This window comes from Carassius carassius, chromosome 31 (assembly GCF_963082965.1).
Source record: "Carassius carassius chromosome 31, fCarCar2.1, whole genome shotgun sequence".
In the NCBI taxonomy this organism is placed as follows: Eukaryota; Metazoa; Chordata; class Actinopteri; order Cypriniformes; family Cyprinidae; genus Carassius; species Carassius carassius.
The window spans coordinates 6,532,302-6,558,137 of record NC_081785.1 but is presented as its reverse complement, the minus strand read 5'-3'; the positions used below and the strand labels follow the sequence as shown (position 1 = coordinate 6,558,137).

Here is a 25,836-nt window from a genome sequence, read left to right as displayed (position 1 = left end):
AAACCCACTCAGTGATTGGGACCAGTACATTAAGCATGGACGAAAAAAAACATAAAAGTATTATTATTATAATTATTATTATTTTGAATTAAAAAAGGGACATGCAAAAGAAAAAGGCAGTGACAGAGACATTATGCATGCTGTCATAAATAATTATTTAATTTAATTTAAAATGTAATTATGTATTTATTTACTTTTTACATTTCATTTTTTAAGGGACATGCTATTTAATCATTAAAGGGACGTGTGTGTGTGTGTGTGTGTGTGTATTATATATATATAAAGCATGATACAAGAGCATTTATGTTGCTTTTATGCAAGTGTTGTTTTGTTATCTTTTTTATTTTAGTTTTCTATTATATATTTTTTTCACAGTTTTAGCAGCGTTAACCATGCCAATACATCAGAGGGAATTCGGACAGATTTACACAATGCATTTTGAGGAATTTCAGGCAATTGGCTACTGAAGAAAGATTGAGAGTGAGTGAGCGAGACAGGGAGGAGGGGGAGGTGATTATGGGACGCCTGGGGACTCCTTCTGTCTGGTACCCATGAGAGAACGGGTTAAGAACACTTAGCCCAGGGGGGAGTTTGGAATGTGGGGGGGGGGGGGGGGGGGGTATATGAGAAATAGGCCTTCCTCTCTCTTCTCTTGAGTCAGGTCCCTTATGGATAATATGGACTTCTGAGAGTCTTTGCAGGGTCATTGTGTTTGACACTGGTTTGCCGAGGGCCTTGCGCACTGTTGCTGGCCTGGTGCCATGTCCTGTGAAAAAGATCCCAGCAGTGGATCTGTCAAATGCATCTGTCTTGTGTGTGTGTGTGTGTGTGTGTGTGTGTGTGTGTGTGTGTGTGTGTGTGTGTGTGTGTGTGTGTGTGTGTATGCACATATGTGTATATATGTATATCATTAAAAAATATTTCAAATAACATTTCTAGTATGTAGTAATTTATTTATTTGTATTATTTTCAAATACTACTGATTACTTATATTGCTAGAAATATTTATTTTTAAAAGCAAATAATATGTGTGTGTATGTATGTATGTTTGTGTGTATGTGTACTACCTCTCATTCCATCCTGATGATCCGACTGTACCTACTCGCATCACAGCCTGTCTAACAGACATTTCTTGCTGGATGAAGGATCATCACCTTCAACTCAACCTTGCCAAGACAGAACTGCTTGTGGTTCCAGCAAACCCATCGTTTCATCTCAATTTCACCATCAAGTTGGGTACATCATCCATAACTCCTTCAAAAACATCCAGAAACCTTCTAGTTATGATTGATGATCAGCTGACTTTCTCAGACCACATTGCAAAAACTGTCTGGTCCTTCAGATTTACTTTATTCAACATCAAGAAGATCAAGCCCTTTCTTTTGGAACATGCTGCACAACTCCTTGTTCAAGCTCTTGTTCTGTCCAGGCTGGACTATTGCAATGCCCTCTTGGCAGGTCTTCCACCCAGTTCTATAAAACCTTTACAATTAATCCAGAACGCGACAGCAGGATTAATTTTTAATGAGCCGAAAAGAATACATGGCACACCTCTGTTTATCAATTTGCACTGGCTACCAATAACTGCTCACATAAAATTCAAGGCATTGATGTTTGCCTACAAAACCACCACTGGCTCTGCACCCATTTACCTAAATTTGTTACTTCAGACTGTCCTCTAGAAGCTTGCGTTCTGCAAGTGAACGTCGCTTGATTGTGCCATCCCAAAGAAGCACAAAGTCACTTTTACGAACTTTTAAATTAAATGTTCCCTCCTGGTGGAATGACCTCCCCAACACAATCCGAGCAGCTGAGTCCTTAGCCATCTTCAAGAATCGGCTTAAAACACATCGCTTCCATCTTTATTTGACCCTCTAACTTTAGCACTCACTATTCTACACTGTTCTATTATTAAAAAAAAAAAATCTAACTACCTTTCTAATCTTTTTGTATTCTATTTTTTTCATACAATTATAAAAAAAAAAACTCTTAACACTAGCTTGCTTCTGTTCTATGTTTTCTTTTTATTTATTATATTATTTAAAAGCCCTTGCTACATGTACTGCATTTAAGCTAACTGATACTTGTTATAGCACTTAAATATCATTGCTCTTTTGTTGTTTCTGATTTCTTCCATTGTCCTCATTTGTAAGTCGCTTTGGATAAAAGAGTCTGCTAAATGACTAAATATAAATGTGTGTGTGTGTGTATTATATATATACTGTATAATACACACACTATATATGTATATGTATGTCTTATATTAAATTAATTTAATGGGTAGTAATTAATTTTTCTTATTTTCAAATATTACTGATATTATTACTAATATTAATAACAAAGTTAATAGCAGTCAATATTTTATGTTTGTTTGTTTTTTTATGTTAGGCTTATATCAAGATATTGATGTTGAAAATCATATAAATTGCCCATCATTGTCATTACAATTAAGGTACCTGAAATGAGGAAACACATTTCCCAGTGCCACAGGGCATAATTGTGACCCAATTCCTGAGGTATGAGATCTAGGCTGTTTATACAGACTGATTGACTAAAGCAGCAAATTCCACTTTGTTAGATCTTTTGAAGAGCCTGTGTTTGAATGCTAACCTAAAAGGTTGGTTAATAGTATCTTTCTGTACAATTATATCCATTCTGTGCTGTGAGTATAAATACAATTCATGGGTATTTTGTCATTTTCGTCCCAGGAGTGCATTGCCTGTTTTTGTGTTTCATTTAGGGATGCACCAGTTGACCGGCCATAAATCAGAACCGCCTGGTTTTTGCTTAAAATACGCGATCGGCAGTTGGCATGTTTTTGTTTTTTTTTCGGACGTTTTTTCCGGAAGTGCACCCGCGTGCACAGACTACATTGTAATCATTCGCTGTCATGTCATTTGTGTGGAAGTATTTCAAAATCTGTGCGCAAGACATGCGCAGCCGTTAAGCACTGGAAGTGCAGAGCTACATGTCTGAGGCACAGATAGCAGGAAGCGAACAGCTGTTGGTGTGCTGGCGCACAAATAAAAGCCCCTTTCCTGCGCTCACTGAAACATGCCGCGCGCGTACTGTAGCCTACCTGTCCGACCCCTGCAAAACCGTAGACAGTGAAGCGTGTTGGATGTGAAACGAAACAGACTAAACTGTGACAAAACTGAAATGCTTTTTTTATTTATTTATTTTTATTTTTTGTAAAGTAGAACTTGCATACACGTTTGAAAAGCCAGAAGTAAACGTCAGTTCTGTATAGGATGATTTTATTTTTTTTTTTACCTTAAAATTACATCGACTTAATTTGATTTAAAAATCACCTGCGGTAGCTCACTGGAAAAAGTGTTTCATTCATCCAAATAACAAAATTTAGGGTAATGATTCACATCTATATTTTTTTTAACTTGAGCCAATAGTTATTTATTTTGCATTGGCTCAAGTAAAAAAATATAGATGTGAATCATTATCCAATTTTTTTTTTTTTAATTGGACGAATGAAACACTTCACATCTTTGTTTTATTCGCACCAACATTATTTGATTTTAACATTTTGGAATAATTTATTTATATAGCATAATTTTATTTAGTCTCACTGGTAAAGACCTTTTTTTTTTTAAACAAATTTAAAAACTAAAACAGATACTGAATGCTGATTAAGAAACATCTTATTGAATGTGTTGTTTGGATTGTAGAACTATGCAGTTGTTGCTTTTTAATTTCACATGATTACAGTTAATGTTTTCATTTAAGGCCAGTTCTCTGTAGTTTCAACCCAATTCAATACAAAAGCTAAATGCTGATGTCTGTACCAGCTATGTTTGTATTGAATGTAGGCTACTTACTGTGCAGTTACTGCTGTTAATTTCAGATGGTTACGGTTATTGTTTTCAATAGCCAAAAGCCAGTTTGGCCTATTAAATACCAAATAAACATCTTGTTTATGCAATACTTTCCTTCTTTCTTGTTTGTTGCTTAAAAAACAACAACAACAAAAAAAACAGAAATCGGTATCGGCCAGTTTGCCTGTAAAAAAATTGGTATCGGAATTGGGCATGAAAAATCATGATCGGTGCTTCCCTATTCTCATTGCTTTCTGTTTGCAACATATGCAGCATTTCTGAAGCATAATGTACTCTGGAGTTTAATGTAGGCAGAACAAATAGAGGCAAAAGGATGAGTTTACTATTCTGAAGCCTTGATTTGTATTCTTCTGTTCTTTGGAGAACATTCAGCAAAGCCCTCTTTTGCTTTAAAGGAGGGCAGCTCTCTGTTTTTTGCCGCTGATTACAAGTGGACAACCAATCGCAGCCTAGTGTCCTGCACATAGAAGAAGCAGGTTTTGTGTTTTTGTTTGATGTGTTAAGTGACTGTAGGTCTGTTTGCTGACTGGTGGAGGTTTTATTTTAGATATTCCAATTCTGTGTGGCTTACATTTGACAAAGAGAAGAGTAAATGAAGCTTAGGTCTGCAGCAGCCTTTCAGTTTAATCTGAAATGACCTTTCCTCTGCCCTGTTAATTGTTCTTACGCAACATTTTTTTTTGCCTCTCCAAGGAAGAAAACACATTGACTTTAATATGTGTAATTTATCACAAACACTCTGAATGCCTCTGTAAATTCGTTTAACATTTTGATTAATCTCAGCTTGTTCTATCTTTCATGTCAAAGCGTCAATTATTTCCTCTAACTGGGGAAATGTGGTACAGCATTTATGAGGAGTTATGGAAAGCCAAGCAGGCAGCTGTCTTTAACACTTATGAATCTTGCGCACACATACATGGCCTTTAAGACTCTATAATCACTAATCATTCATGACCAATAATGTCAAACCTGATTCATTAGAATCTTCATAATGTTTTACGACCTTTCATTGATTCCCAAGCAGGAAAGATGAGATTCACGATATGCGGTTTCAAGATTCAGCTGTTCCTTTTTCACACGCAGATGATTTTCAATTCAATTCAATATGAATAGAGAGATAACAAGGGAATAGATGCCCTTGATGCTGGGGTTGTATCCTTTATCAGAGTCTCCTGCTCTTTCTCTTTGAAAGTGAACGGGCTGTTACTTTGTGTTTAATGGTGTTTCTAGGGTCGTGGGTTTATTGACAGGTACGAGTCATGGATATACCCCTGTGGAGGGTAAAGGTCATCCTGTTTATGTTTTTCAAGCAGGGCTAATGTGTTTTTGTTGTGTCTGCTCGTAGGAGACAAAGGCCCAATCCCAATTATATTTTATTCCCCTTCCCCTACCACTCCACTTACCCCTTGTCCCTAATTCTCCGCTTACCCCTTCCCCTTGTCCCTTGAGTGATAAGGGAAAGGGGTGAAAATATTCCCCTGAGAATTTGGACACCACTTCCTCACACGATGTCATACGTCGTCTGGCTCCTACAATACACACACATATACAGGTGTTCTGGTGTGCATTTCAGCCTTTAATTACCGTTTTATATTAATGCGCTGCTTACTGACACACATACACACATAAACACACATCAGATATCGCGCAGCTCACACATCCAGGAGCAAAGAAACTTGTCAGCACTACCCTACGACTTTTATTAATAACAGTTTAAATACTGAATTACTACATTTATATTTTCCAGCAACTAGAGGATAAAATTGCTGTTTTTAAAGTAAACTCACTCTAAAAAGAGAAACGCACAGATGCGCATACATGCAACTTTCATCTCTCTCTCTCTCTCTCTCTCAAATTGGCAATATTTGAGAAAAGAGTTTAGCGATTTATTAGGGGTACTAGCCCTTCTCAATATCTATGGTGGTTATCACCCTGATCAAACATGAAAATATGTTTTGGCACTATCGTGCATTTTGTAATTATATGACGGTAGCAAATTTTAGCGATTTTGTTTTGCAAACATGTCTTTGAGTAACATGATTGTAAATATGAACTCACGACTGAATGTAACATAAAACAAATTATTACTTTTCTCTCAAAAAAAAAATCTTACATTTATGTGTCTTTTTGTTCGCTCGGACAGCCATGTTCCTGCTGAAGCTGGTTTATGCTGAGATAATTCATATCCCTTCGTTTGAAGTGTGGTCCTAAAAAATCTTCATTTGAAGGGCTATCTGGCCCCTCCCCTTACTCCTACCCTTCCAACCAAAAGAGAATCGAGACACCCCTACCCCTTCATGTGAACGCGTGAAATGGAGTGGTAGGGGAAAGGGGAAGGGCTAAGGGGTAGAATTGGGATTGGGTGTGTCCTGTTTGTCCTTTTGTGTCTGTAGTTATACACAGGAAATGTACTTTACACAAGTACTCTGATGCAAATACTTGGTTAAGCATGTGCTCCTGCAGTACATACTTATCATGTGTTCTTGCTTTACTGTGGTGGTAAAAAACCTCCATACTTTAGCAGTTGATAGTTACCTTCAGGTAACTAGCTATGTACATGTTGATAGTTAACAGACTTTAATTTCATCAAGATTTCAAACAGTTCAAGTTAATTACCATTACAAAGAAAATTGACCATTGAAAAAGACCACTACCACCTATAGCGGCCAACAATTATGCACGCTTGCATTCTGATAGGTTTTTTAAATGAAATCATATTATATAAATTGCTGTTTTGATATAGTGCTATTATTTTCACCTGTGCTGTAGACTCTTTGTACTGGGTTTGTACTGGCCTTTTATTTTTTTATTTTTTGGAAAAATATGCCCTTTGTTGTTTGTGGTAATACAGAGTTTGCATTAGAATATAAATGCACATGGAAATCAGGTGGCTTTATTAGACCTCACTAATGCACTCAGTTGTCAACAATGAAGTACAGTTATGATGACCTGTTATTGTATATCACAGTGGAATAATGTTGCAATGTATCGTTCCTCTATCCCTTAATATAACCTTACAATGCATTTTATAAAACAGTAATCCTACTGACAAGCTATCTCTCCCACACACTTTCTCTTCCTCTCTCTCTCTCTCTCTCTCTCTCTCTCTCTCTCTCTGTGTGTGTGTAACATCGTACAAATATGAAATGCAAATGAAGGGGGTTGGGAAATAAATATTGAATTTGGGCTCTGGCACTAAATGCCTGTCTTATCTGGTTCAGAAGGGAAATGATGGGCCAAGCCCCACTGCCCTCCACCAGCATGTCTCCACGGCAACACCAAGGCAGCTGAAAAATGGCACCCAGACATAGATGCCCCTTCATTAAATATCAACACAGCAGCTGACAGCAGAGATAATTACCAATAACACTGTATTATGTTGAAAGCAAATAAAATACTCATGGGACTGGCTGTCATGCCTCAGGTAAGAAAACATACTGACCCAAAGAAAAAGTATACTGTATATGAATAACGCTGGCTTTTGCATACCTCACAAGCTGCTCACAAATAGAGAGTATGGGGCACGATTTATGGCTATATGCTTTAAGAATACAGTGTTATATCATGAAATCAGGCTGGTAATGCCCATTTTCCCCATAATTTTGGTTTTGATTATATGTTTTTTGTGTTATTTGAAATAACAGTGGCCCTCATGAGCTGTTCGTTGTAGTAAAAATGGCTGCCAGCATTTTCCAGCTTTTCAGTGTGATCAGAGGTAACTAACATCCGGGCTTTTCATTGGTTTTGGAGAGGAGGGTAACAAATGAGTTCTCTTGTGTGTGAAGACATTTCTGATGATTATCTTTCTTCTATTCTATTGGAGGAATCTCTCCTCTTCTCTTTGGCTCGTCGGCTCTCATTTTGAAGAGTATTTTAGCTCAACCACCCATCTTACTCCTGAGATGGCAGTATCTTTCTCCTTTGAACCGTGCTTGTTTTAGTTTTTCTGTGCTTTTCTTTAGCCTTTTTCATGATTACATCAACCCCTACATGCCATTACCCCAAATTACAGCGGCAGAAACAAAGCCTTTCAGAGGGAAATGTCACTATAGCTCTGGATTGTAGATACTGTGGAACATGACATTTTCAGGGAATGTAGATCTTAGAGAAGAACTCATGTGAAAGAATCTGCATTTCCTCTAGTGCATATTGAATCCTTGTGCTTAGTAAATGTGTGTGTGTTATGTATCATTAGTGGAATCATTACTCCTAAAGACAACAACACCTCCAGTGGTGCAAAAAAAAAAAAAAAATGCATCTTCAGTGCTGCATCTTCAGTTTTTTCTATAGGACATAGATGAAAATTATGCAGAGGTTTATGATCTTATATTTGTATTATAAAATATTATTTCTTTATATAAAACTTTATGAATTTTAAAGTGTGTGTATATATATGTGTGTATTTCTTAGGGCTGTGATGGTTGCTGTGACAACCGCGTCACCGCGGTGGTCAGTTGCTACCGCGGTTGTCTACTGCCACCGGCAGTAGTGAACGTGATGTCACAAACTCTATAGCAAGCATAAAACAAAGTTTTGTATAAAAGTGTAATAACTGTAATAGTTGCAAATTATAAATCTATGGTAATTAACAAATTACCTCAAACACAGTGTTTCCTTTAGATTGGCAGATCTGAGCGCAGGAAAATAAAGTTTATGCATTCATCAAATTAGTTTAGTGTTGGGCGATGGATCTTGTTGGGAAAGCAAATACCACATCACCGATCTGGAGTCATCTGCATTCATGTCACCCATCAGCGTTTGCACAAGTTCTCGTGATCAGAAACGCTGGCTGGTCAAGTTTGGTGAGGCTTTCTCCAAACTGGCCAAATAAAAACGAGACAGCGATAAATAAAAGATGGTAACAAGAAATATGGCAATGATTCCTATTTCAAAGAGAGCGCGTGCAGATGAAGAGTTAGTTACTGAGCTTGCTTGGTGGCGGAAAAGTAAACCGGACGCAACACAACCACGTTGCGACAGGTTTAGTCTGTCTAGTGTCTATACATGACATTTGAACTCTGTGTCAGTACCTCACAGACCGGACGGGGATTTATCATGTCGTGTTGTGCTGCATCCGTGTAGCATCACTGATTATAATGAGTATTTTGTCGCGCTGCGTCGCTCACGTCCGTTGGACAGGGTGTATTTAACTTTCTTATTTAGGCTACTTTCTTGTTTAACTGCATTATTTCTTTGATATTTCTTTTAGTGTTTTGCAGACGGCGTTCACTGACAGAAGTGCTCAAATAAACACGAACTGACGAGTTAAATAGGATGTGTTAGATAAGTGAGACAGTGCTGGTCTGATTTCATAGACATGTGCATACATATATATATATATAAATATATCTCCTGTATATAATATATATAAAATATTACATGCATGCACAGTTTAAGTCAGCTTTAATCACCTTTTTTGGTAATTCCATGAATTAACTGACCACAACACTGCTTGCACATAGTTTATTTCGCAGTTTGATATACGCACAAAGGAAGCCGGCACCGGCATTTTTGAGCACAGGACCTTTTCCGCGCTCGCTTAACTTGCACCTGATAATAGAGTGAAGTGGAGCGCGTGTCTGAAACGTCTCCTGTTCAGTCATTCTGCGACTCAATAAATTCACTTCTTTTCAAGTGACAGAAGCAGCAGTTGTGAGTGGGTGGCCATCCCCGCCCCTACGTTAAATATTTTGATACGTTAAACTGAAAAAAAAAAATAATAATTTTTTTATCAACACCGCGCCACCGGCGGTTGTTAGTCCATGACTACCGCGGTGGTAAAAATCAGCCACCGTCACAGCCCTAGTATATCTAACTATATAATATATATATATTAAATAAAAAGAAATTCATACTTTTATTCAGCAAGGAGAGGTACAATACATTGATCAAGTGACAGTAAAGACATTTATAATGTTACAAAATAAGACTAATAAAAATTCAGTTTGCCATTGGATGAATACATTCGATTGTAAAATATATGTAAAAAAAAAAAAGTCATTTTGAATTGTAATACTATTCCTAATTTTTACTGCTTTTTGTGTTTTTGATCAAATAAATGCAGCCTTGGTAAGCAGACTTGTAACAAAAAACAACAACAACAACAACAACAACAAAACATTACCATTCTTGCCAACCCTAAACATCATATATATTCATATATCTTTATCAATTGGAGTATTAATTGTAGTGACAGCTGTTCTTTTATTAGTGTACTTAAAGTCAAATCAATTCTAGATTGTAGAAGTTACTTTATTTCTAGAAACCATCAACCCTTATTGGCATTACATCAGCTGTAGTTAATACGATCATTGAATACCTTTACTGAAGTTGGACTGCTAGTGCTTTAATATTTTTGTTTTCTTCTTTTTTAGATGGTTCCTCTATCCTTGAGCGTCATACCTAAAATTGAAATAATGAAGAAAAAAATAATGAAATACTTTTAATGCCAGAGATCAAAAAGAACTGGCAAATTTAAATTAGCTGAGTATGAAATAGCTTTCTCTGGATTGTGAAAGCAAACGCTTAAACAGTATCCCGAAGCTTTTCAAAAGCGGAATTACAATTTCAGTAGAATGGGGCACAGCAATTCTTTTCATTTTAAGAGGTGATCAGCTTGAAGTTTCACTTTTTTGCTGCACTAAATAGAGGTAGGTGAGGAGATAATTATCCCATCACAGACGGGGGTGATAGAACATTGCTTTTAACAGGGACTAGATTGCATATGGTTATCTTTTCATTTCTCATCTCTCATTCTCAGGAAGAAAGGCTTTGCTGGTATGGGGAAGTCTGTTTAATCTACCTCTCAGCATTTGAAAAAAATTTCATCCTATCAGAAAAATTTGCTTAAATAAATAGTTCACACACCCTCAGGCCATCCAAGATGTAGATGAGTTTGTTTCTTCAGCAGAATAGATTTGGAGAAATTTAGCATTACATCTGACTCTTACCAATTGATCCTCTGCATTACATCGCTCGGCAGTGAATCCTCTGCAGTAAATGGGTGCCATCAAAATAAGAGTCCAAACAGCTAAAAACTAAAAAAGCTAAAAAAAAAAAAAACAACTGATATATTGTATAGTGAAAAGCTACATGTTTCTAATAAACGGTTTAGTCCTCTATCTATAATATTGCTTTCTTCAGTGAAAATGTTTTGTCTTGTCTGAATCAGTAGAGAAATATGTACAAAACATGCACTGTTTACAAATGAAAACAGTCCAAAACCGTTCTAAACAAATATGTCTGTGTGTTTTTTTATGTGAGGGGCCAAAAGAGGGTTATTGTGGATATTGTGGATTATTGACTTGTATTTTGGCCAGAAACAACATTTTCAAGTTCAAATACCTTAATGATGGATTTGTTTCTTACAAACAGGCAGCTTTTTGCTTCAAATAATGTTAATTGATGGACTGGAGTTGTGTGGATTACTTGTGGATTATTGTGAAGTTTTTAATCAGCTGTTTGGATTCATTCTGACGGCACCCATTCACTGCAGAAGATACATAGGTGAGCAAGTAATGCCACATTTTCTTTAAATCTGTCACAATGAAGAAACAAACTCATCTATATCTTAAATGACCTGAGGATACATTTTGTTGGTGAACTATCCCACTAAAATGCTCAAGCTAGTGCTGCATATAACAGTTTTGTCATTTTTAAAGTTGGCTGTATAGCATGAAGTTTTATGTTGATTGTGTTTTTTAATGCATTTTGTATTTAAACTGGCAAAAGCATTTATGTATCTTTTATAAAGATTTTAGTGTAAGCACAATGTGTTTCAGAACTTAAGATTGAGAAAGACCAACAGATGGACCGATCTGGAATTCCTGTCTTGTTGCACCTGGTCTGAGTCCAGAACTCCCTGCTGATTTCACTCCTACTCCTGTCCTAGCTAGGCACGTCACACACCCACAATCAGGCATGACCACACACACTTGCTCCATATACCACAATCAAAACATTACGTCATTCTTACACCGGGCTAGATATGACCATCTGTACATCTGATCCAATCTTTACAATCACTGACAAATCCTGTTTTATATCATCATTAACATAATCTATGTGGAGTTGAAGGTTCAAGGGATAAAACGATTTGGATGTTAATTGTGTTTGGACTTCCTGATAACTGGTAATCACTGTAAGAAATGACAAATAATAACATGTAAAGCTTTTTGTTTCACACAGTGTATACAGGTTAATTCTTCTACCTAGTGGTTGTAACAGGCAGACTGGCACCCAGACACCAGCGGGGAGGCAGACAGACTGAGAGACATGGAGAAATAGAGAGAGAACGCTAATAGTAGCAGATAAAAGCTGCAAAAGAGAGGAGCGAGCCATTTAATTTCTTTTTGAATTTCTCTGCAATTTCGAATAATCGATTAATTTGATTAAAAGGTACTGTACAATGTAAGTCTAATATTATAGCTGTGGGTTGGTTTGATTGCAGTTTTGTGTGAGTTTGACAATTGGAGGTTGTAATATATGGTTGCTAGAGGCTGGTGAGTCAGCAACTGTCCGGGATGGAAGTTTGGCCTGCACAACAGGGTCTCTCTAGGTCAGCCTGAGGGAGATGGGCCCTGTTTTTTTTCTTCCCTCTTTATTGATTTTCTCCATCACTACTGCATGATGGATGCTCGGTCCACACCGTCTGGAAGCTGCCTTTGGATCTGCAGGGAAAGATTAGCCTTAACTCTGCCCTCAGTTGACAGACAAAGAATGAGAGACAGAGAATGAGAGAAAGACTGAGAGAGATTGATTAGCTCTAATTATGTACTCTACTGCAAGAATGTGCTCATCTTTTGGTCACTTTTAAGATAAAGTTTGATGTTAGAACGAACATCTTTCTTTGAGTGTTTTTTCATGCATAACATGATGAAATCAAAAAAAAAAATATTTTTCATTTGTGTTTTGTGTTTGCACATTTTTTTGTTTTCGTTTTTTCGTCATTAGATTTTTTTTTCTGATCAAGGTTAAGCAAATTCTTTGAAACAATGAAAAGTACACAGGCTTCTTGGAATCAATCTCTTTTGTATAAAGTGCTAAAATAAAGGTGATTAAAAAAAAGGTGTAGAAACAATTTTCTCTAAGAAATTGCTACAGTTGTACATTTTACTATTAATTATAAAGAAACGACAAGTAACATTAAATTAGGAAGACTGAAAGGGTATTTTCTTGTAAAGGATGCTCTAATAATCTTTTTTTTTTAGAAAAATCATTTTAGCAGTGTTGCAATTATTTTTTTCTTCAGCAGTTTGACCTTTAACTGAAAGGTTTATCATTTTTTTTTTTTTTTTTTTTGTAAAATGTCCCTGATTTAGTTATACATAATTCATCTGTAAAAAATAAAAATACAAATCTAATCTTTCATCAAAATGTAACTTTCTCAGATTTTTCTGCTGATGCAATTTTTTTCACAAAACAATCAAATCCTAAGTGGGTAATATTAAGTCTTGTTCTGCTTTATATCCCACTGAATATTCATCTACCACTTAACTACTCCTGTCCTAGCTAGGCATCTCACACACCCACAATGAGGCACGATCACACACACTTGCTCCATATACCACAATCAAAACATTACGTCATTCTTAAACTGGGTTTGATACAACCATCTGTATGTCTGAATATTCAGTTTCACTTGAAGATGTCATTATTTGATATAATGTCAGCACTTCTGATACAGGCATTATCATTTCCATTCGGTCTGTCATCAGAGGCTATATTTCTGTGGAGGGCACTATGTGGCAAATGCCAGTTTTGTTCTTGTTGAGAGGCCAATTGGTCAGAAAGTTGCCTGCATCCTCTCACATGTGATTGACAGGTTGAGAGCTCTCACCCTTTAATGGTCTCCTCCCCAAAGCATGCTGGATTTAATGGCTTCTCTAACGACACTTCTTTTCTCCACTCATGTGCCTCTGATACGTTTACACATGAGCACATCTCTGACCAAACCACCGCCATCCGTCTCTGTGTAGTGGAGGGAAAAAGCTTTAGTGGATCATTGCAATTATGACTCGATAAGAATCTCTGTCCCTGGTGCTGATTTGACTAATAAGGATGTTTTCATTAAGATTTCATAATTCAGCACGTTTACTATCTCGCGCACAGCCATAACCTCACCCCTCCTTTCTGTTGTGTTCTCTATTATAGAGGAGATTAAGTACCTTTGCCCCCTTGAGGATTTTCATTAAAAATCTATAGAGATAAGGTTTGTTTTGAAAAGAGTGCTGCGGTGAGACAGAAACTGAGAAATGTGCTTCTGTGCTCTGGTTTTTGTTCACAGTAGTCTGTGTGATAGTTTTAGATAGGCTTGGAACTTTATAAAGGATGAAGTCTAAAAACAAATACAAAGGAATTAATAAATGGTAGCTATTCAGTATTTTCCTCTCAGTTGGATTTATTGCAAGGCCGGTATTGAATCCCACATACTGTATACTACATGGCCAACAATATGTCTTCTAATTATCCTTAACTAAAATATTGTCATGTTGAAAAATGTGTTAAACAAAAGAACACATAGTTTTTGGAAGCAGATCACTTCATTCTGTTGGCCAATTGTCTCTTTCCGTCTCTTTACATATATCAGAGCTTGGAAAAATAGGACTGTTTGGAGGGGGTATGGACTGTTAAAAATAATTAATGCTGTCAATGCAAAATTGATCATGTTTTCTTAAATAATAAACAAAACCATAGTCTGATAATTTGAACATATTTGAGCCTATTGCGTGTTAAAATGTCTTTAAGATATAAGGTTAAATAGCTGTAATCCACAAAAATATTAAGCAGCAACACAGATAATAAGAAATGTTTCTTGAGTACCAAATCAGGATCATGTTACACTAAAGACTGGAGCAATGGCTGCTGAAAATTCTGCTTTGCAATCACAGGAATAAATTTCACTTTGAAATGGGTTAAAATGGAACATAGTTGCTTTGCTTACACTTTACAATAAGATTCTATTTGTTAACATTAGTTAACATGACCTTACATACTTCAAAAGCATTTATACATTTTAGTTTATGCATTAAATACAGTTAACAAATGTAATCTTATTGTAAAGTGTTACTTTTATTTTAAATTGTAATAATATTTTACAATATTAATTTAATAATAAATAATAATAAAGTTTTTGCCGTATTTTATCAAAGAAATGCAGCCTTGGTTTGCGAAACGTATATATAAAAAAAAATGTTTTATCTTACTGACCCTTACTAATCTTACTGGTTGTGATCGTGTACTTCATTTATTTTGATTCCAGAAAAAAAAAAAGTTTTATTTATTTAGATTTTTTTTTTTAATTACAGCCCCAATGTATCATCTTCCACTTTCCCCACTGTGATCCCACATCATATCAGCGTGGGAAGGTGACTCTTATTAAGTATTCAGAGCTTAAGATGATTGTGTAGGGTAACATCTGGCAGTAATGTGGAGGTGTCTTCAGTAAAAACAACACTCTGTTTAATTAATAATTGATCAGTTCAGTACTCTCTCTAGGTACTTTAATGGTGTGGCAGGACCTCAAGGATGCGGTTACCACTCCAAGTCAGTCAGAAGTAGGGAGATAAGATGTCGGGGAACTATTTGATGGCCCTCTCTTTCAGAAACACGCCATGAATGGTAGCCATGCTCTGTGGAGTAATAATGCATCTGCTAAAGTGTCAGCACAAGGCTTCCATGCCAGCATGCATACTTACAATGTTGAGAAATGCAGTTCGGTGGGTGCAGGAAGTCACAGATGCTGGTGAAATATTCCCTTTATATACCAGGCTTGACACAGAGTTGCAGTATGTTCTATGCAGTTATAATTGCTGTTATTAAAAAAATATATATATAATAATCTGATTTGAAGGTTATGCCACTTTATATATAGTACATATAATGTACAAGTATGTATGTGTCTGTGTGTATAGATAGTGTGTATTTAATACATAATGGAATACATAAATATTTGGTACATAACTTATGTATTTTGTTCTTGTATGTTATATATATGTTATACGTACACACACACACACACACACACACATATAATGTATATCTGTGTAATTAAATGTTTTATATTATTATATGATTAAAAAAATAACATTATTATTATAAAAAATTATGATTAAAAAATAGGGCTGCCCTCAACTAAAGATATTTCTGATCGACTAAATAGTCATTCATTTTAAGCGTGCTACTATTCCGCTTCCACACTCTGCACAAACGTGTAATGATGCTGACATGTTTCAGATGATAGACAAATGAAATTAATGTTTGCATGTCCTGACCAATGTATTAATTACCACACAGACCAGCTGTTATGGTTTTTATGGCTGTTATTTTTTTCCAGCAAGTAAGCGACTAATATAGTTCTCTTACGAGAGCTCTCTCGTACTGCGTCTTAGCTAAGACGCTACGGGAAAAGTCTCATTCACGAAATACTGAAGGAAAAAATTATCCTTAATTTTGTATTTTTGTAAAGCGCATTTGCAGCAGTACACAGCCATAGGCGAGACGGCTCGTTCGCTCATTGGCTTGTTCTGCGGCAACTGCACAGCCTATCGAGCGCAGGCTGATGCAACATCAGACCAATAAACCACTTCTTCTTGCCACTTCCCGCCGAAACGGGTGTGGCCCAACCTATAAAAGGAGCTCGAAAAGGCTGACTCACCTGATTTTTCATCTCTTCAGCGAAGCTCACGCATCGCTGGATCACGGAGGAAGCAAGCGCCGTCTGAGAAGCATATCAGCGGGACGAGCCATTCTGAAGCTGCTGGCCTCGCCGCCTTCCACTGCCGTTCCTGCTGCGCTGTCCAGCGCCTATATCCTTAGTATCCTTTGTATCATTATATCCTGTGTGTGTTCGCCCTGCGACGCACACTCACAAAAAGAGCTGCGTCTTTTTAAAGATGCCCTCGTGCGGCTCGTGCAGAGCCCCGCTCAGCGAAGGAGATCGTCACGCCATCTGCGTCTCCTGTCTGGGTGAGGACCATGCAGCGCTCGCGCTCGCTGACGGCGGCTGCCCTCATTGCGAGCAAATGCCTATGGTGACTCTGAGGACTCACCGGGCGTTCTTCTCAAAGCCTGCATCATCCGCTGCACCGCAGCGCCATAAGAAGTGCCACTCGCAGCGTCCAAAGCCTGCTGCATGACGTCATCGCTGCTCGCACGGATCTTCTCTGCTGCTGGGCAGGCTGCGTCTGCGCTGCAGATTTTCCAGGGCGATCTCCTCCGCAAGCTGGATGAGATGGGACCTGAAGCAATCTGTCTCGCGGATCTGAGGAGTGCTTCGGATCTCTCCCTCCGCGCTGCTAAGTCCGCTGCACAGGCCATGGGACGGGTTATGGCTTCCGCTACGGTGGCTGAGAGGCATTTGTGGCTGACGCTTTCTGACATCAAGGAGTCTGAGCGCGCTGCGTTCCTCGACGCACCGCTGACTCCTGCTGGCCCTTTCGGATCATCTGTCAACGAGTTTGTGGAGAGATTCGCCGAGGACCAGAAAGCTTCGCAGGCGTTCAAGCACTTCTTGCCTAAGCGCTCCGGTTCTGCAGCTAGCTGCTCTAGACCGGCCCCACAGAGCTCTCAGTCACGCCCACCGCCTCCAGCTGCGTCATCGCGACAGCGCCAGCAACGCAGCTCGGGACCCCGTTCTCGCTCTTCAAGCCGTCGCCCCGCACCGCGGGAGCCGCGGCAGAGGATTGCGGTGAAGCCAGCAATCTCACCCAAGCGCGCCGCTGTTGCAGTTCCAAGAGTTGTGACAGCCTCAGCGTCTTCTGCAATGTGCAAGCCTGCACGAGTGCCCGCTTGCCTGCACACAAAAGCCGTTATCACGGCTACCCAGATGTTTCACGAAAAGAGTGTTATTTCTGGTGTTCCGGCCACGGCCGATGGTGCTATAAATGTAGTGACGATGCCCACTCCTCAGTGCCCATCTCCACATGTAAGCACAGCCCTGCACACAGGGCCTGCGCCCATAAAAGCGACTCAAGTCGATTGCGCGCACTGCATAGTAAGCGTGCCCACCGCTCAGTGCCCACAATTACTATGTCACACGCGTCATGTGGTTTCTGTAAAAACGAAACCCATGCACGCTCGTCCGGCCACAGCCGATGGTGCTATAAATGCAGTGACGATGCCCACTCCTCAGTGCCCATCTCCACATGTAAGCACAGCCCTGCACACAGGGCTCGCGCACATAAGATCGACACAGATCGGTCGAGCGCGCCGCATTGTAAACGTGCCCACTGCATTAAGCACAGCCCTGCACACAGGGCCTGCGCCCATAAAAGCGACTCAAGTCGATCGCGCGCACTGCATAGTAAGCGTGCCCACCGCTCAGTGCCCACAATTACTATGTCACACGCGTCATGTGGTTTCTGTAAAAACGAAACCCATGCACGCTCGTCCGGCCACAGCCGATGGTGCTATAAATGCAGTGACGATGCCCACTCCTCAGTGCCCATCTCCACATGTAAGCACAGCCCTGCACACAGGGCTCGCGCACATAAGATCGACACAGATCGGTCGAGCGCGCCGCATTGTAAACGTGCCCACTCCCCAGTGCCCACATACACTATGTCACGTACGGCGCGTGGCTTCTGTAAAAACAAGGCCCGTGCACGTACGCTCTGCACAGGCAGACAGTGAGTTGAAAGTGGTAAATGTGCACACATGCAGCCCACAGTTACTCGCAGACATAACGAGTCCCACGGGACCTGCTCAGCCTTCCCCCAGTCGGTTAAGCGCCGGGACGGGGTCGAGGAGGAGCGATCTGCCCTCTGTGATCAGCGCGCTCCCCGCCTCAAATGCACAGCACACCCGAGCGCCGCCGTTGCCCAGTCAACAGAGCGTGCTTCGCATCCAGCCCTTAGCCATTCATGCAGATGCATGGTCAGCGCTTCCAGGGGTTTCGGATTGGGTGCTAGGCATTATAAAGAGAGGCTACTCGCTACAGTTTTTTCGACGCCCTCCACGCTTTTTAGCGCGCGTCGAAACTACGGTCAAAACAGAAGTAGCACACATACTTCGGGCCGAAATATCAAAACTGTTGAGCAAAGGGGCTGTAGAGCCTGTGTCTCAAGCTCAAAGCGAGGGGGGGGCTGTACAGCAGATACTTTCTGGTGCCCAAGAGAGACGGGGGTCTCAGGCCCATACTGGATCTAAGACAGCTGAACAAGGCATTGATGAAACGCAGTTTCAAAATGCTTACGACCAGGAAGCTCCTCGCACAGATTCGCAGAGGGGACTGGTTCATGTCAATAGATCTGAAGGACGCGTATTTTCAAATACAGATAGCGTCAAACCACAGGCGATATTTGAGATTCGCCTTCGAGGGCCAGGCATACCAGTTTACAGTCTTGCCGTTCGGATGATTCTGTTTTTGGGTATAGTTCTCGTGTTCCATGACAGCGTGGCTGTCACCACAGCGCGTGTTGGGCATTCAGCGCGCAGCGAGTTCTTTCCGCTGCAGCGCGACCGTGTTGCTCAAACACTGTCAGAAGATGCTGGGCCTCATGGCCTCAGCATCTCCGGCTCTGCAGCTGGGCCTGCTCCGCAGGCGACCCCTGCAGCTCTGGCTGAAGGCGCGGGTGCCGCGCAGAGCGTAGGCGTCTGGCCGGCTGCATCTCAAGGTCAATCAGAGCTGTGTCACAGCTCTGGCACCCTGGACAGCGAATGGCTGGTACCGATCAGGTGTAAGCCTGGGGACTTCCCGAATGTGAAGATGGTGTCGACGGACGCCTCCACTTCAGGATGGGGAGCGCTGCTCGAGGGCAAACCGTCCTTTGGCCTGTGGTCAGAGCGGGAAAAGCTCCATCATATCAACTGTCTGGAAATGCTGGCAGTGGAGAACGCGCTGATGCGCTTTTGTCCCCAAATCAAGGACCACCACGTCTTAGTCCGTTCGGACAACATGTCTGTGGTGTCCTACATAAATCGCCAGGGCGGACTCGGGTCCCGAAACCTGTACAGGCTGGCGGAACGCCTCCTGGTTTGGGCTCAGTGCAACGTGCGTTCGCTGAGGGCAGTGCATGTGCCTGGGCTACAGAATCTGGGTCCAGACAGGCTGTCCAGAGACAATGTTCCTACGGGCGAATGGTCTCTACACCCGCAAACAGTCCGGCTGTTGTGGGAGAGATTTGGCAGGGCGAAGGTGGACCTCTTCGCGTCCCACGAAAACGCTCACTGCCCTGCGTTCTTTTCCAAGAACGAAAGCGCGCTGTCACGGAAATGGCCGTGCTGCCCGCTTTATGCTTTCCCTCCCGTCTCCCTCCTTCCGCAGGTGATAGAACGGGTGAGAGAAACGAGATGTTCAATACTGCTTGTAGCACCTCTTTGGAAGAACCAACCATGGTTCCCAGATTTGATGCAGTTAGCAGATGTCGCCCCATGGCCAGTACCGTTGAGGAGGGACCTCTTCTCGCAGGCAAGGGGTTCGATTTGGCACCCTCAACCAGAGTTGTGGTCCCTCCATGTGTGGGCGCTCAACCGTTACCCGCTGATCTCGCAGTGGGAGTGCTAAATACCATCACTCAGGCTAGAGCTCCGTCGACACGACGTCTGTATGCCTCGAAGTGGTCGGTGTTCTCCAGCTGGTGCACAGCTCGAGGATGTTCACCCCTTAGTTGTGAGGTGACGGAGGTTCTCTCCTGCCTACAGGAGCTGTTGGATAAGGGCAGAGCCCCATCCATGCTCAAAGTTTATGTGGCGGCCATCGCAGCGTTTTCTGAAACAGCGCTCGGTCGGTCAATAGGAAGGAATGATTTGGTCATCCGGTTCCTTAGAGGAGCTAGGAGGCTGAATCCTCCCAGACCTCCGTCAGTCCCTATGTGGGACCTTGCGGCGGTTTTGGAGGCCATGAAGGGTTCCCCTTTTGAGCCTATCCAATCAGTTAGCCTTCAGCATCTGTCGTTCAAGACAGTATTCTTGTTGGCTCTCGCTTCAGTGAAGCGTGTGGGTGATCTGCGCGCGCTCTCGGTGAGCCAGTCGTGCTTGGAGTTTGGGCCTAATGACTCAAAGGTCATACTCAAACCTAGGCACGGTTATGTGCCGAAATCCCTCAACACGCCGTTTCGGGCTCAGGTTATTGCCCTGTCTGCCCTGCTGGTGTCAGGAGAGGATAGAGACTCGAGTCTTCTTTGCCCTGTCAGGGTTTTAAGAGCTTATGTGTCTCGCTCTGCTGCCTTTCGGCAGACGGAGCAGATGTTTGTCTCGTTCGGTGGACGTTCCAAGGGAATGGCTGTTTCGAGACAGACTCTATCCAGATGGATAGGTGACGCCATAGCGTTAGCTTACGCTTCCAGGGGCCTTCAGTGCCCGCTGGGCGTCAGAGCACACTCCACAAGGGGCGTCGCCTCGTCGTGGGCGTGGTCTACTGGGATCTCCTTGCAGGATATATGTATGGCGGCAGGTTGGGCCTCGCCGTCTACATTTATCAGGTTCTATAACCTGGAGGTTCCCGCCTTGCAAGCAAGGCTGCTGTCGGTATAGTCGAATCAGGGCCCTGAGGGGAATTCTGAGTTCATGAGCGTTATGCGCTGCCGACTGTTATATGGGCAGTATTGCGTAAGACCCGCATTGCCACATTGGTCATGCCTTGCCTCGGCTGTGTGATGTCATATTGTCGCATCTACAGATGTTGCTAGATATGGGACGGAGGGCTTCCCCCCTTCCTGTCCTGGACTCTCTGTGAGTCCCTCAGGTGACTGTGCACTGTAAATCCTGGGCGTTGATTCAGGTTTATTGGTGTGTGATCCCTGCGCGCACGGCGTTTTACATTGGGTTCCCGTAGCGTCTTAGCTAAGACGCAGTACGAGAGAGCTCTCATAAGAGAACGTACTCGGTTACTAAATGTAACCTCGGTTCTTTCTAGAAGAGCGAACGAGTACTGCGTTCTCTGCCGTGCGTACGATTCACTCTGGTTCGCTTCGGCGATGAAATAAATCAGGTGAGTCAGCCTTTTCGAGCTCCTTTTATAGGTTGGGCCACACCCGTTTTGGCGGGAAGTGGCAAGAAGGGCGCGAAGCGCCCTTATTGGTCTGATGTTGCATCAGCCTGCGCTGGATAGGCTGTGCAGTTGCCGCAGAACAAGCCAATGAGCGAACGAGCCGTCTCGCCTATGGCTGTGTACTGCTGCAAATGCGCTTTACAAAAATACAAAATTAAGGATAATTTTTTGCTTCACTATTTCGTGAAAAGAGACTTTTCCCGTAGCGTCTTAGCTAAGACGCAGTACTCGTTCGCTCTTCTAGAGAGAACCGAGGTTACGTTTAGTAACCGAGTACATTTTGGTCGACTAATGTTTAGTCGACTATTAGGGGGCAGCCCTATTAGAAAATTATTGCTATTAAAATTATTCATATTACATTTATATTGAATTGTGAATGTCATGAATGCTAAGTGGACTAGCAATAAAGAGTCGGTCTAAATAGAAGACCTGGGAAGACCTGTTTTGTTAAACGTCTGTGAGTTTCTGTTGTTGTGATTTTTTATCGTTGGTAGGGAACTCCTTGACCCTCTTTGGCATGGTCCAGTAATCTCCAGAGGCTGGACATTAAGCTCTCTTTATTTTTCCTATACAGTCTAGCTAAATATTAATGGATTGAAAGTCTCTTCAGCATTGGGATTTGCACTATGAGTAGCCAAGTACATATAACTGCCAGTTTTTGACACATGGATGATACACCACCCTCTTCTGCTGGACCAAACTTTTTCCCACTATCCATCCAGTCATCTTTCATTTATCTGTTTCATTCAGCTTTGTAATGAGCTATACAATATAAATAATTTCTCTGACTGCACAGAAGTAGTGGATTTTTGTGTTGGTGTTCACCAGCTGCATCAGGGTCCCATGTGTTTCCAATATGTTCCGCAGTCAGTCAGTTTGCTCCGTTCTTAACCATGAGTTTATTACAATGTGAAGTGTATCACAGCTGGGCACCAGCCCTAGCCCTGATGAGAAAATCTACTTTGCAACCCTGCAGTCTGCTCAGGCTCCCTTAGTCCAGTGAAAAACAGGTCAGGATGTCTTTACCCGGTCAGTTAAAACACATGCTACATCCACTAATGCTGATCGCTGAGGTGGAGCATAGACTGGATTGTTTTGTCAACATTTAGCTGGAGAATATATCGACCCAATGGTGGCCCAAGTGAAGCACTGATAAATCGATGATGCCATAAGTGCTGTGGTCCTTTTCTTGCTGCCTGATATAAATGATGTCCAGTGTTGGATTTGAGGAAATTTCCATTAGTTATGTGTATTTTTGCACCCCTCTGAGCCACACCAGCATAGCTTGATGATTAATGGCCTGGGGACCACAGGGAACAGGAGTAAACGTATTTCCATACGTGTGGATGCTGTAGATTATCTACTCTGAATTACAATGACCAATGGGGATCTTGGCATGCAATCACTAAAACTACATTTTTAGTTAACTTGATATCAAAATTGCTGTTTTCAAAGGTTCGCCTCGTATTCTTTCATCTTCCACCTCTGAAATTACTTTCTAGTTCTGCTGACACCAAATGTAACCAATGCTATACATAAAGAGACCATTTTTCTTAATCCTGGAATTTTTGTGATTATGACTAAGATGTGCAACAAAAATACTGAACATTAGTGCGTACAGTATTTGCTTCAACAAGAGAAATTATCTCACTGATGATCTCACCAGATCTTTGGCTTTAAATGCACAACCTCTTTGTGTGTTTTGCTGCCCACACTCGGCCATGTGTCATCTCATCTCATTTTGTGACTCGTATATTTGGGTTTGTTTAATTTCAAGAAGTCCTAATCCTATTTTTTTCTCTCTTATAGCACGAGAAGAGAACGTAGCCACTTTCCGTGGTTCTGAGTACTTCTGCTACGATTTGTCTCAGAATCCCATCCAGAGCAGCAGTGATGAGATCACATTGTCCTTCAAGACCTGGCAAAGAAATGGCCTTATCCTTCACACCGGAAAGTCAGCAGACTATGTCAACCTGGCCCTGAAAGATGGGGCCGTTTCATTGGTCATCAATTTGGGTTCCGGAGCTTTCGAGGCCATTGTCGAGCCTGTCAATGGCAAGTTCAACGACAACAACTGGCATGACGTGAAGGTCACACGCAACCTCAGACAGGTAATGCTAAAGCAGCTGGAATTTCATGTGTTATGATCTAATTCATTTTCAATTGTTTTAGGTTCTTTGAGATGCTAACGCAACTATTTTTGGTGGTTAGGTGGTTTTGCACCTCAGCAGTAAAAGGATGTCGCTTTTTGCGCAGGCGTCTGTGGAGATGTTGAGTTGAGCACAAGCTATTTCAGCTCTGATCCACTAGGACTGTGACTTTGTTTTTTCACTTTTTTTAATAGCTGTTTTACTATCACGCCAAGAACATGCATTAGAATTACCCTAAGCAATTGCCCAAGGAAAGTCAAAAACCAAATTAATCACAACAAAGAGGCAACTAGAGGGAGGTCAGCGTTCACTGACCTAGCAGAAAACAACACGTTATGAAACATTACGTTAGAAAGGACTTAAAAATCAAAACGAAATGTGTTTTTAAAGAAGAAAAAAAATTATTGGTGAAAAACATATTCTGGAAGTGAGTATACACTTGAAGATTTTGGCAACAAGAGACATGCCTTTACAAATGCCACAGGCTCTTTGGAGAATCCGCTGTTTCTTTTTCTTTACCACCTTTTCTTACTCTCACTCATATGCTTTGCTTGGATGACATTTATTCAGACCCAGACTAACCACTCATGAACCATTGACAATCGTCTTTAATTTACTAACCAGAACCTAAACTAATGTGCTACTCATCATGACTTCATTTGAGTTTTTCATTTTATTAACAACCCTTTTGTTCATTGTTTAATTTCCTTTCTTCCCCCTTTTCTCAAAGCATTCAGGTATTGGACACGCTATGGTAAACAAACTACATTGTCTGGTAGATATCATTCTTATTGTCCTTTTTTGGGTTTACCCTGTGTTTCCTAGGCCCTCTTTCTTTCTTTCTTTCTCTTTTTTGGGGTTTCATGGCTTCATAAAAAATTAAACAGACTGGGGTTTGTATTTCGGGGATTTCTTCCTTTCTTTAAAATGTCCTCATCCCATTTTTCACCACAGCTTTACTGCCATTTTCTTTCTTTCTTTCTTTCTTTCTTTCTTTCTTCCTTTTTTTCTTTCAACTTCCTTTTTGGCCCTTTTTTAGTTTTAGGAAAAAAACTGTTTAAGAACCCCCCCCCCCCCCTTTTTTTTATCAAATACTCTCAAAAACTGGCAGAAGCTTTCCAAAACAAAAAGTGATGAAAACAACAGTATGAAAATAAAAGAGAAATAATAAATAAAAAAAGACTTTAGCACTGGAGCTCTGACAGTTGATTCCATTTGTTTGTGAATGCTACGCCAACCCATTAATGCTGGATCAGCCCTTATGTTACTAACACAATAACTCTTGTCTTAGCAACCCACCATCTGCTAAGTATCCTGTTCTGTCTGTACTGTGGTGTAGGTCATGACTTCCTGTGTCCTCCCCCATTAGCCTTCATACTGTAGCTTTTGCTTTGGTCTCATATGTGCTGTTTCCTCTTGCATGATGTCTTGGCTTGAAGAAGATGCATGATTCCATGTTTCCAGTCGTTGTATGTCACTATTAACTTTTTTTTAGACCATCTGACCTCATGCATGCTCATTCGTGGTAGTATTAGCTCATTTTGGATGCATGGATGTGTATGTAAACTAAACCAGTGTGCACAGAATTTGAACTAAAAATAAGCGATTTGTCTATAGTTTGTTACATAACACTAACCCCCTCAAACTAATGTCCAAAACCAGAAAACCATTTCTAACACCAACAAAGATAAAGAAAATATGCCGGAAAATATTTTCTTTACCTGTCCTTTGTAAGTCTATGAATACTAGACAAGAACGGCCTACCAAAAGTCTCGAAGTGCAGGTCTTTGGTACACAATCAAAGACCGTCAGCAAACCAGCAAGATTGAAGCTAACCTATTCCTGG

The 25,836-nt window shown here is 41.0% G+C and overlaps 1 protein-coding gene across 17 annotated transcripts in view; it reads left to right on the top strand.

The window, feature by feature from the left end:
- Positions 1–25,836, top strand: part of nrxn3a (neurexin 3a) — a 300,820-nt gene that overhangs the window by 48,976 nt on the left and 226,008 nt on the right. For all 17 annotated transcript variants that reach the window (XR_009424802.1, XR_009424801.1, XR_009424800.1 and 14 more), the window contains one exon: positions 23,650–23,951. Coding sequence is in view for 14 of the 17 variants with exons in the window: in XM_059518721.1 (XP_059374704.1) it covers positions 23,650–23,951 (302 nt within the window). In the remaining 3 variants the exon portion in view is untranslated. The remainder of the gene's footprint in view (positions 1–23,649; positions 23,952–25,836) is intronic.